Below are 13,461 nucleotides of genomic sequence, written 5' to 3' on the forward strand. Positions count from 1 at the left end.
TGACAGTAGTGACGAATTGGTAATGTGTAGGTTTTGTACATATGGGGTAAGGGCAAGGGTGGGCTAGGTAACAGGGGGGTGACGTACGGTAGGGACGAGCTTTCTCACTTCGCCCTCCGTACGCATTTCGCCTTGCATTGCCTTTTTGATGTGTACCCTTGAGACCTTACCCCTCGCTCATCTGTCTTGTCCCCCCTTTTTGTCTCCCACATGAGGACCTGAGCGCCGTTGGGCGCCGAGGGGAGCGTGCGTGGGTCGGCCATTGTGCGCCCGAAATTCCCAGAACCAGCTGTCTGCATCGATGCACCACATTATGGACCACATGTCAGTGGCCGAGCACCACTTATGGACCCCATGGGTTGGGGCAAGGCCCCTCTGCTGGAACCGGCCATGAGGGCCCGAAATCTTGCTGGCGGACCTTGGCCACAGGGCACCGATGCCCCACAGGTGAACCACACGTAGTCGGCCCTGTGGGCCATAAATAAAGATAAATAAAATGGACACGTTTGGGCAAGCTTTATTGCAAATAGGCCGCCAGTAAGCAAAGCAAATGAAAATGACAACAACTGGAAGAAATAATGATAACCAGCAGAGGGAGCCGAAGAGCAAGAGACACCTGCAGGGTTGGGTTTGTTGGTTTTATTTTATTGATGAACAGTGGTGACTGCACTGATTGGTGCTTGAGGGTGTGTTGGTGCGTTATAGGTGCTTTCATGGTGCATTGATGCAGAGCAGACTGTCCTCCCCCCAGAAAGAACAATTACAGGTCCTGGGTTAGTTTTGTAAATAAAAGCAGAGTCATTGTAAATAATGCTCCCCACCGTCAGTGTATAGTTTGAAGACCATTCCGCAATTCGGTTAACTGTGGGCGAAAGTCTGTTAGGCAGGGTGCAATGGAGCAGCGGGACACATTTATTTATGTTTAAACTGTCGCACTCAGGGTCAGGTTAAAAATAGAGGGGAACTACACCTACGTGTCACGCTAAAGCTAAAAGTTGTAGGCCCGGGACGTGCCTAAGAGGAGGAGAGTGCAGTGTTGTGGATATGAGGACTGCATATATTTTTTTTTATTGTGTGCTGTATGATTATTATATTATTGTTGTTGTGCTGTGCCTCCTGCCTCCGGAGCTGTGTAAGATCAAAAGGGCGTCCCATAGTCCACAAGCATACACGTCAGCCAATCATAGGATATTCATGTTCGATAGTTATATCTTATTCTGTGTTTTAAGATAAGGCTGTGTCTCCCATTAATTGAAATACTCCATTGCACCAGTGAAAGAGAATAGATCCCCTTCCATTCCCATCCCCAAAAATCCCCATTTCCTTCACATCCCCCCTTTCGTGATTGCCGACCCTCGATTGCCATATTACATCCCCTCTCGTCATTGCTGAGCCTCGATTCCCAATCACCTCCCCTCCAATAACCGCCATTGACCACGAGGCTCGAGTCAGGGAAGAAAGGCGTGTCTCCACCTCGTCAGAGGAGGGGAGGGGCGCGCCCGCCCGTCGTCGTCGTCCGGGGCGGAGCCCGAGGGTCGCGCGACCAACCAGGGCCGCGGTGAGTGACCCGGTAGGTGTGCCCTCGGAGTCGGCGGCTTGATTTCGCTGGAGGTGATAAAAGCGACTGTAAGGGACTGCTTTATGAGAGAGGCCTTGGAGATGAGCATGAGATGAGAAGAGAAGAGAAGAAGAAAGAGAGTTGCAAGGAGTTGGTCACAGTCGGTTGCCAGAGAGAGAAGTCGGTGGTGAGGAGTGAGAGAAGCAAGAAAGAGTTGAGGGTTGAGGGACCAGACCAGTGAGACAAGGCCTGGGAACGCAGCGGACGGAGGCCGCCGCAGCCGCGACACCCCACCGCCAAAGGGGGCCTGAACGGCGGTTCGGAGCAGGGCCGAAACGGAACGGCGGCTGTTGAACGCGCCGGTTGTGCTGCAAGACCCCCCCTTGGACCTTTCCTCTCCCGCCAGCCATCCACCTTCTGCCATCCCTGGCATTCCCCGTGTGAGTCGTCTTTGTTTGTTCTGTCCTGGGTAATAAGTTAAGTCTGTAGATAAGCTAAATTTGCACTGTGTCACCTGCGTCTTGTACTTGTAAATAAACTGAATTGCTTTTTGTTGCTTGTGTGTAAATAGTAGGAATAAATTTAGTAGTATTTCCAACCTGTTTGTCTTCATTTTCCTCTTTGCATTGCGTCGTTTTCGTCTTTTCCCTCATTGAGCAGCTGGGGTGCGATACGGCCAAAGTCTGGGTGAATCGGGTGAGTTTTGTTAGGTCGCGGTTCTAAACCACCGCTCGGTCTATAACATCTAACCGCGATCTATAACAATACGTTGCTGGAGATGGTGGTAATGATGGTGTTGGGGATTTGAGGGGGTGATTATGTTGACGACCCATGTTAATTAAGTGAATAAATGTGGAAAATCGTTCGCCAACCCGCGATTGCTTGAGTGCATTGACCGAAATCCACAACCATTGCCTCAATAAATTCATCGCGACAGAGCAAATCCGTGAAGTGAAACCCATGAACGGCAAGACCCTTATGTACTTCAAATTTAATAAAATAATGATTTTAAAGACCGTTTAAAAATCCGGAAGTTTAGTGATACTGAAGCAGTTTTCTACACCAACCACCCTCATAAACTGTAATAAGACGACTTCGAGTCGCAGTTTAGGAGATGAAAGCTTTATTGATCACCAGGGAATGCAGCGTCAATCGGCATCGTACATCGGTAGCCTCTTCTTCATCCCCTAACACATGCCACATCTTCCCATGTTAAATAATCGATATATTGCTTATTTCTTGGAAGTATTATGAAGTCGATTTATGCTCTCCAGTCTTCATGTATACAATTCAATTTAAATAAGAAAAAGACATAAAATGTTATAGCATCCGTGGTTTTAGTAATTTTGCTGTATGGAGTTAAAGGTCATCAGTCGGCCTGGTGTTGGCTTAGCGGTTAGGGTGCTGACTTGGGATCCCAGGATCCTGAGTTCAAATCCCGGTCGATCGCTGAATTAACGCCAGGGAGGTTGACTCAGCCTGTCATCCTTCCGAGGTCGGCAAATTGAGTACTAGTCCAGTCAAATGGTGCCTTGACCCACCACTAATTGGAAAAGATTGTTTCTCTGTTGGATTCTCCTCTGATATACCCCAGGAATACCATATCAAAAATAGAGATGAATGGGATGGGTGGAAGGGGTCTAAATATGCTAATTTATGTTAATTAGGTCCGAACATCAAAGGAACAAGCTAAACAAGAAGAAATCTTGCATTTGTCGCAAGAATAATCAATTTAATGCTACCCAACTTCATCAATAGTGTTGTTAGAAATGATAGAAACTCAAATTAGGTACCTACTTGGATTATTACCTGAGGATGTAATCATAATTATGCTAATTAAGTGTCGCCATTAATGAAAAACCTTCTTTTGAAATAGTGAACCAAAAATTATAAGAATGGTGTCAAAACCTGGGTTTTCATGGTCAAGGTGTTCAATGGTACAGGCCAGACTTCATGAAGTTATTATTATTATGCAAGTTATCCAAATTATGGAAATAAGGCCCTTACCAAGAAACATATGTTACGGATTCGTCACTTCCGCTGTGTGGTTTTCACCCACTTGACATATTTCTGATATTATGTACTATTATTATTCTCAAAAGGTTTATTATTCATGAACAGTTATCTAAAGTTAAAAAGGCTAACTTTATATGATACCGGAAACCGAACCGGAAGACGACGGCAGAGTAGAAGAGGAGGCGGTGCGAAAGAGTCGGAGAAGAAGCTGGTTGCTTTGCGGTCTGCAACGAACGTTGTCGAGCAAGAGTCACGTACTTTGGGTTTCCTGGGAAAAAGGAATTCCTGCGATAAAGTTGTTATTGCTATGACGGATCATCCTGCGTGTCAGGTGGCGTTAGATTCCGAAGAATCATCGCTGGGTCGTGACGACTCGAGAACCACGAGCCGTTGGCCATTTTGACTTGTGCGCTTCGCGCGTCGAGCAGACTTGCCTTGCTTCATCAACCGTTTCCACTGCTTTGAGACGTATCTGTGGTGTGTGTGTGCACCGAGGCTTTTGACGATTACTTTACGGCTCGCCAACCGTGAACAGTGAAAGTACATACCTGGAGCACCCGTAGCATCGTCCCAAGCTTTGCTCCCAAGTGACCACACCATTATGATTTGAGCAGGGACTTTGTACATATTCCATTTCTCCCTGCAATTCCCGGGCTACCTCCCTCATCTCTTCAATTTTAATTGTACCCACTACTGCTTTGTCTTTGTTCCCCTCGACGACCGTTGGTTTTAATAAAATTCCCTCTACCTCATCGGTCGCCGGCTTTTCCAAACCCCGTGTCGCGATTTCTACCCCCGTCATTGTACCCGCGCTTTCCTCCGCTTCGCTCAACCAGTGCTTCTCGACCCGCGTTACCTCGTCATGCACCCTTGGGACTCTCTCGCCCACCCTGCGGTCTCTGTCCCTCTCCGTTGGATTTCCCAGTTGACGTGAGTGCGCCTTTGTGCCACTTTAACCACGTGACCATTTTCTCCGCTTTGGGCCGCGTGCGCCTTTGTGCCGTTTTGGGCGGCATGTCTGTGCCTGTCCTCTGAACGAGATTCTGGTTTCGATTCGACATCGTTCCGTTGATAACTGGAGGGGACCAACTCTGAGCTCGAAAACGGGAATATAGAGACACTGGGGAAGGTTATTTTCCACTCACTTGGAGCACAGTGTGTTACCTCATGCATGTTAACGGATGGTACCATCATAGGAGATATTGATTGTACTCTGGATGATTCCTATTATTGTTGTACTGTTATTTTTGTGTGATTTTAATACAATATTTGTTTGTATTATTGGTGTTTGTATTATTTGCAATTGGTGTGGTTTCACCATTGATTTTTGACTCAGGATAACATATACTCAGGATAACAACCTGAGATAACACTCAGGATAACATATAACGTACACATACACAGGATAACATAAGATAACTGACTCAGGACTCAGGAGCCTTGGATTGATTACCAGAAGAACAAGAAAATGTGGAGCTCCAAAAAATTGGAGATGCAATTGCAGAGCCAGGAAAGGTTAAAAGCAAAGGAAAGAGAACTCGAGGAAAGAAGAGCAGCACAGGAAAGAGAACTCCAGGAAAGGTTAGAAAAGAAAAAAGCAGAGGAAAGGAGAGCTGCAAGAGAACTCGAAGAAAGGTTAGAAGAGAGAAAAGCAGAAGAGAGAAAAGCAGAGGAGAGAAAAGCCGAAAGGGAGTTAAGGGAACGGGACTCGGCGCTTCAGCAGGAAATTAAACTCAAGGAGCTGGATTTAATGAAAGAACGGGGAGAGGCACCTTCCATGCTGACTGGTTCGACACCGGGTCAGAACACCTGGGATGTTGGCAGACATGTTAGGCTGGTTCCACTCTTCAATGAAAAGGAGGTAGCCAAGTTTTTTTCACACTGAGAAAGTGGCGCGAATGCTAAAATGGCGGGAGGAGTCCTGGACCATGTTAGTGCAAAGTGTTCTGGTGGGTAAAGCTCAGGATATTTATTCGGCTTTACCGATTGAGCAATGTGCAGATTATGAAATAGTGAAGAAAACCATCGTCAAAGCCTATGAATTGGTCCCTGAAGCTTACCGGCAAAAATTCCGGAATGCCAGGAAGAGGGAGAGTGAGACCCATGTGGAGTTTGCTAGAATGAAAGAAACCATGTTTTTATAGGTGGTGAGATTCAAAAGGGGTTGGGAAAGACTTCGAACTATTGCGACAATTGATCCTGGTGGAGGAATTCCAACAGTGTGTCCACAAGGACATTAAAGCACATCTGGAGGAAAGGAAAGTACCAAAGTTGTATGAGGCAGCCACCATGGCAGATGACTATGCCTTAACACACAGGATGGGGTTCCACAAACCTAACTTCTCGCCTGGACTTAGACAGGGGAGCTATGGTGCATCCGGGGCGGAGAACGAAAATTCATGGGGGCGGCCTTGAGATGACTATGAGGACCACTCTGATACCACGACTTCTAGAACTCCGAAGACAACAGTTCCAAGGCAGACGTATCCTCCGGGGGGCTCGAGGCAGACCACAAGGTCTCCTCCAGGCCTACTTGCGCTTTTTGCCATAAACCGGGACACTTGATGTCCCACTGTTATGCTCTGGGAAAGGAAAATCAGGAGCGGAGTTCGACTAGTACAACGCCGAATGCAATGGCAAATGTGAGAAATCGCCCTCAAAAGGGTTACCAACCATTTATTTCAGAGGGGTTTGTGTCCTTGGATGGAGACTCGACTCACCAGAAACCGGTTAGGGTATTGAGGGACACAGGACCACATCAATCTTTAATGCTTGAAGGCATTTTGCCATTGTCAGAGGAGACGGCAACTGGTGATAGTATTCGTTTACAGGGGATTGGTGGCTGTGTTAGAGCTCCAATTAATGTCATCCATTTGGAGTCTGATTTGGTGTCAGGACCGGTCACTGTAGGTTTACAAGCCACTCTTCCTGTAGAGGGAGTATCTTTTGTTATCGGGAATGATTTGGCCGGTGGTCAAGTTTCTGGTAACCCGATGTTTGTTGAAAAGCCGAGGAGGAAGTACCCTGAAACTAAGTGTCAGCACACGCAAGTCAGGGATGGAGGCAATAGTGGCAAGCTCTTTGTAGGGGGACTGAACTTCAAAACCAAGGAAGATGTCTGTAGTCTGCCTTCGGCAAATATGGACAGCTTTTGGAAGTGCTGCTGATAAATGACAGGGAGACACAAAAGTCAAGAGGGTTCAGCTTTGTCACGTTTGAAAACTCAAAGGACGCCAGAGATGCAGAAGAGGATCTGAATAGCAAGGAGTTGGAGGGTCGGACCATAACAGTAGGGAAGGCATTTCATAGGTGTCGTGGGGGCTACAGAAGAGGACAACGGAGTAGTAGTTTTGGTGGTGGCCGCAATCGATATTATTATGGAGGCTCCCAGAGTTTCGGCAGCTCCCGAAGGAAGGATTATCAGAGCAGTGGCCGAGAAGGAGACCGCTATTCAGGTGACTACAGTGACAAGCAGTCCCACCGTAATTATTATGAAAGTTCGGAAAAGTTGAAGCACTGAATGCTGCGGAGCCGCCGAGCCAAGATTCCTACACGGATTAACCGTGAACTCCACGTTCCTAAAGGCGTCCATGTCGTGAATACTTTCAGGCCTCACCACCCAACCACCATGGAACCTGGCTTTCAGCTCGGCCTCCCGGGGAAAAGTGCTGTAGACTTGCTTGACTTTGGAGTTTGATCACAGCCCTTAACCTTCATGCAAAATAAACTAAGGAAAAAATCAGAGGGTGCTGAGATGGAGTTTGGCTTTGCAGGAGTCCAACTGGGAAACTGAACCTGTAAGGGGCAGGGACAATGTCATTGCTGATGCTTTGTCCAGAGTGAATTAACTTTGGAAATCTCTGTGGGTTGTGTGAAATTTTGTTGCTTTATTTTTGAGCTGTTGATAATTGTTGCTCACGGGAATTGGTGATTTGGGTTGTGAGTTTATTTTTGTTTGTTTAAAGAGTTTGCATGCAAAGAAAGTTTTCACTGTGTTCAAACTTTCTTTCTTGAGGGGGGGAAGTGTTACGGATTCGTCACTTCCCCTGTGTGGTTTTCACCCACTTGACATATTTCTGATATTATGTACTATTATTATTCTCAAAAGGTTTATTATTCATGAACAGTTATCTAAAGTTAAAAAGGCTAACTATAAATACCGGAAACCGAACCGGAAGACGACGGCAGAGGAGAGGAGGAGGCGGAGCAAAAGAGTCGGAGAAGAAGCTGGTTGCTTTGCGGTCTGCAACGAACGTTGTCGAGCAAGAGTCACGTACTTTGGGTTTCCTGGGAAAAAGGAATTCCTGCGATAAAGTTGTTATTGCTGTGACGGATCATCCTGCGTGTCAGGTGGCGTTAGATTCCGAAGAATCATCGCTGGGTCATGACGACTCGAGAACCACGAGCCGTCGGCCATTTTGACTCGTGCGCTTCGCGCGTCGAGCAGACTTGCATTGCTTCGTCAACCATTTCCACCGCTTTCAGACGTATCTGTGGTGTGTGTGTGCACCGAGGCTTTTGACGATTACTTTACGGCCCGCCGACCGTGAACAGTGAAAGTACATACCTGGAGGGTGCCGTTGGATTTCCCAGTCGCCATGAGTGCGCCTTTGTGCCACTTTAACCACGTGACCATTTTCTCCGCTTTGGGCCGCGTGCGCCTTTGTGCCGTTTTGGGCGGCGTGTCTGTGCCTGTCCTCTGAACGAGATTCTGGTTTCGATTCGACATCGTTCCGTTGATCACTGGAGGGGACCAACTCTGAGCTCGAAGACGGGAATATAGAGACACTGGGGAAGGTTATTTTCCACTCACTTGGAGCACAGTGAGTTACCTCATGCATGTTAACGGATGGTACCATCATAGGAGATATTGATTGTACTCTGGATTCCTATTATTGTTGTACTGTTATTTTTGTGTGATTTTAATACAATATTTGTTTGTATTATTGGTGTTTGTATTACTTGCAATTGGTGTGGTTTCACCATTGATTTTTGACTCAGGATAACATTATTCTGCCGTGGCTCCTCTCGGGGTTCGGACGTATACCGAGACCAGGAGATCGTAGAGGAACCCATAATACATATCACAATAAAAAGTAATTGCTCATACCGGGTAAGACAAATAGAGGAGACAAACCAACATGTAAGTCTCTAAAACACTTGTTTAGCTGTGCGGTCGTTCAGTCATCAATTTCAGCCTCAATAACTTGTGGGTCCATTGAATTAGTGCAACTTGTACCTTTGCACTCACCACAAGCAAATGTGCATTCAAGACCGTGCCTCCGACAAGTGCATTTCAGAGTGTTGCAGCCAGTTTTACAGTTACAGTGAATAACTTCAAGGAGGTAGACAGGAGCCGGAGGCAGGTCTGTTTGTTCTGGAATGAATTTGCCATCCTTCACCTTCCATCCCCAGTCAGTGGCACTTAGTCTGGAACTTTCTCCTTTCCATTCATTGATTTGGTAGAAAACACGTAGGGAGTGGTACTTTGCCGCAGCTGAGGTTGGAGGCAAAACCTGTGCCTGAACTGCCTTTGAACACCTGACAACTTTTTCTTTAAACCGCTGGCATCTAAGTGTGTCCAGGCTGTCATTTTCCCCTCCATTATAGAGGCACACAAATGCATTCTCACCAGCTTCAACAATTTGATTATGCAGGGTATCTGGACCAGCCAAAAAGATTTCTGTGTGCTTCCTGAACTTAGAATTGTTAAGCAGCTTTTTGAACGCAAGTGGTTTTCCAACTCCAAACAGTCTAGAAGTTGTGTCGCAACCTGAAATGGCATGTGCAAATAGAATGTTTTCGCATGCAGTTTCCTTTAGGATATCCTGCATCTTTTTTGGGTCCCATACAACAACAGCAACAACAACAACAACATGCATTTTAAGGCCATTTTCCCTGCTAGAGCAGGGGTTAGCCTTGCGGTCCCCATGACAATCTTCTCCATTTTGCCCTATTTTCTGCATCTCTCCTTGTTAACCCCCTTGCCCGCATTTCTTCTTCCACCATCTTTAGCCAAGTCTTTCTCGGTCTTCCCCGTCCTCTACTTCCTTCTACATTCATTTCCATCACTCTTCTCAACCAGTCACTTTCATCCTTCCTCAACACATGACCAAACCATCTCAACCTGTTCCTCTTCACAGCATCAATCACAGGCTCTATTCCCATCATCTTTCGCAATTCATCATTTGTCTTCCTCTCTCTCAACGATACTCCGCACATCCACCGAACCATTCGCATTTCCACCCTTTCCAGCCTTCGTTGCTGCTCTACGTTCATTACCCATGTCTCGCTCCCATAAATTATAACACTTCTCACACATGCAGCATACACCTTTCCCTTCAGCTTCAACGACACTCCCCTCCTCATCAGCACGCCACTCAGTTCCCGAAACTTCTTCCATGCACATCTCACTCTTGCAACCATTGCCGAGTCTGATCCACCTTCTCCATTCAGCATGTCTCCGAGGTAGAAACATGTGTTCACACCTTCCAGCTTCACGCCGTCTCCAAGATCCAACTAAACATTTCCTCCCTCTGTGCACACCTTACATTTGAACTGTATGAACAAAATCAGTCCATACATCTCCGAGATATGGTCGCGGACGCACAGATGAGACACAATCAATAAGCCCCCGTTTTGGACCAAGTCCAACGGGGGCTAATAAAGGTTTAAAGGTGTATAAATAAATGAATTCTGGGTTTTACCACAATTTTACCCATGGTCGAATGCACCATCCTTTCTGACACGCACATTAGTTATTCCTGCCTGTTTGTGTCCTTTAGCATGTCCTTAAAACAGCAAGTTTCTTGCTTGGGGTGATTTTCAATTTTGTTTGACTACCAGGAAGGTGTAAATAAATGTGCCATAAAATGAGCCGAGGCACTCCAAGGGGTGTAAGACCATCAGACCTTTAAAATGGAGGGGTATAGTGTAAATCAAACGTAAATGTGCCTTGCTCTAGGCTATCTTGAGAAAGAACTTTAGTTGTGATCGGACAAACCTTAGTCAAGTTGTGGTTAAAAAAATGTTAAACTATCCATAAGTAGGCAATGAGCTTAAAAATTAGGTCAACGTCAAAACGTCATCCCTGCAATACTTTTTCTTCCCACTATTGATGCAAAATTTCATTCTGAAAGTCCCAGCCGACACCGAGGTACAGCTCGGAAATTGGGATTGCAGGAAGAAAACAAACAAACAACCTAAATGGCACTCAGTATGTGTATTGGTCTGGGGTACCATTAAAATTGGGAGCACCAATTGTCAAAAAAAACCCTACAACAGCTATAAGCGTCCCCTTATCCTATAGGGGAGGCTTAATAAAAAGACACAAAGTTTATGAATGAGCATTCTCCATATTCTCATCAAAAAGGTTTGTTGAACATGAGATGACAAACTCAAATGGTAACAAGCGTTAAGCCTAGGTCCCCCGTCGGGGAAGTGATGTGAGTTGACAAAGTGGAAGATGCAGAAAACATGCTATGATATGATATTTCGCTCACAAGGTTCAGACATACATGGAGGTGGCCATCTTTGATTTTGACATGGCGACCCAATTTTCGATAGCGTTCTTCCTTATGCCTAGATACACCCACACACCAGATTAGAAGTTGGTACTTCGCTTATTTTTCAAGATATTCCGCTCACAAGGTTCAGACATATATATGGTGGCGGCCATCTTGGATTTTGACGTGGCGACCCAATTTTAAATAGCGTTCTTCCTTATGCGTAGATACACCCACACACCAGATTAGAAGTTGGTACTTCGCTTATTTTTCAAGATATTTCACTCACAAGGTTCAGACATATATATGGTGGCGGCCATCTTGGATTTTGACGTGGCGACGCAATTTTCAATAGGGTTCTTCCTTATGCCTAGATACACCCACACACCAAATTAGAAGTTGGTACTTCGCTTATTTTTCAAGATATCCCGCTTACAAGGTTCAGACATACATGGCATCAGACATACATGGCGGCGGCCATCTTGGATTTTGACGTGGGTTGCACCCACACACCAAATTCGAATGCGGTCCTTCGCTTATGCATGCACGCACGCACGTACGCACGCACGGAAAAACAAGTTATGCCCTGGACAGTCACACAAAAGCTCAAAATGGTAAATAAATAAAGAAACACGGAAGCAATTACAAAACCCAGCCGTCTTGCACTAATGTGAAGTGGATGGGCTAATAAGGGCTATTTCTACCTAGTGTGACTTTGCCCTTTGATATTTTACCCAATTATTAATGAGGCATCTCCATATTCTCAAAAGAGCTTGTTAAAAGTTTGATGACAAAGACTCAAATGGTAAAAAAAAAACACCCACCCACATGTGGAAATAACAGCCAACAACAGCAACTTGCACCCACACATACATTATGCACACATACATTATGCACACACACATTATGCACACACACATTATGCACACACACATTATGCACACACACATTATGCACACACACATTATGCACACACACACACACACACACACACACACACACACACACACACACACACACACACACACACACACACACACACACACACACACACACACACACACACACACACACACACACACACACTCTGTTCCACTTTCTAAAACCCACATACGGAGATAACCAACGACACAATTGATTAGAGATAGACAGGATGTGTATTCTCATATTGTCAGGAGCGTTACCTGGAATGGTGTTATCAAGGAGGAAGGCAAGGCAACCACCGAGAAACATCTCCGTGGTCAAAAGGACAAAAAGGACCTGATCCAACTCCACAAAACCTTCAGGAACACAAGGCAAAAGGAGTGTGAGAGAGAGTGTGAGAGAGAGTGGGAGAGAGAGTGGGAGAGAGTGGGAGAGAGAGTGGGAGAGAGAGTGGGAGAGAGAGTGGGAGAGAGAGTGGGAGAGAGAGTGGGAGAGAGAGTGGGAGAGAGAGAGAGGGAGAGAGAGAGGGAGAGAGAGAGAGAGGGAGAGGGAGAGAGAGAGAGAGAGGGAGAGGGAGAGAGAGAGAGGGAGATAGTGCATTTAAAATTCCATGATATATAACAAAAGCGAAAAAGACAATATGTGACTTTCAAAATGACGTATTGATGTTAAACGAGGCCTTTTGCGCATGCGCTGTGTGTGTGTGTGTGTGTGTGTGTGTGTGTGTACAGTGACTCAGTTCTGCTCGCCGGCTATTTTAACCTGCTGTTGCTGGTGTAAAATCTATAATTATCATCTTTTAAACATAATTTTCAGAATCTAGAGGAAAAAGTGACAATTTCAGAGTGGATAAGCATCATTGTCTCAAGGAAAAATAGGTAATACGAGAAATATCCGTGGTGGAGGTGTCGGGTTTGTACCATTTCCTGTTCATATAAGATAGCATCAGCCATGGATATAACTAACACACACACACACACACACACACACACACACACACACACACACACACACACACACACACACACACACACACACACACACACACACACACACACACACACACACACACACACACACACACACACACACACACACACACACACACACACACACACACACACACACACACACACACATATCCTTTTAACAACGAATGCAAAAATTTGATACAATTTGTCTTATGCCCCTGATTCCGTAGCTCCCATTGCTCCCCCTCTCCTCCCTCACAGTTCCCATAGCTTTCCCCCCTCCCAACACACACTGCGTCACACCATCTCGGTGCCTCAAGTTGTACCCAAATTGACACAAAGTGACTTTTGACAAATTTAATGAAGGGCACCTTTGCATGGTCCAACACTCTAACAGTTTCTTCAAAGAGTTAGTGTAGTTGTCCATTCTTCTCCATTAGGGCCAGAAATCGCCTGGTGTAAACTTGGTTAACGTTTAAGGTAGTTG

General features: G+C 45.8%; 1 protein-coding gene across 1 annotated transcript in view; it reads right to left on the reverse strand.

Annotated features, from left to right (window-relative positions):
• LOC137412174 (solute carrier family 23 member 1) overlaps positions 1 to 13,461 on the reverse strand; it is a 93,735-nt gene that overhangs the window by 8,207 nt on the left and 72,067 nt on the right. The window contains exon 16 of the mRNA XM_068097452.2: positions 12,264 to 12,359. Coding sequence (XP_067953553.1) covers positions 12,264 to 12,359 — 96 coding nt within the window. The remainder of the gene's footprint in view (positions 1 to 12,263; positions 12,360 to 13,461) is intronic.

Source organism: Myxine glutinosa, chromosome 4 (genome assembly GCF_964187855.1).
Source record: "Myxine glutinosa chromosome 4, kmMyxGlut1.1, whole genome shotgun sequence".
NCBI classification, from domain to species: Eukaryota; Metazoa; Chordata; class Myxini; order Myxiniformes; family Myxinidae; genus Myxine; species Myxine glutinosa.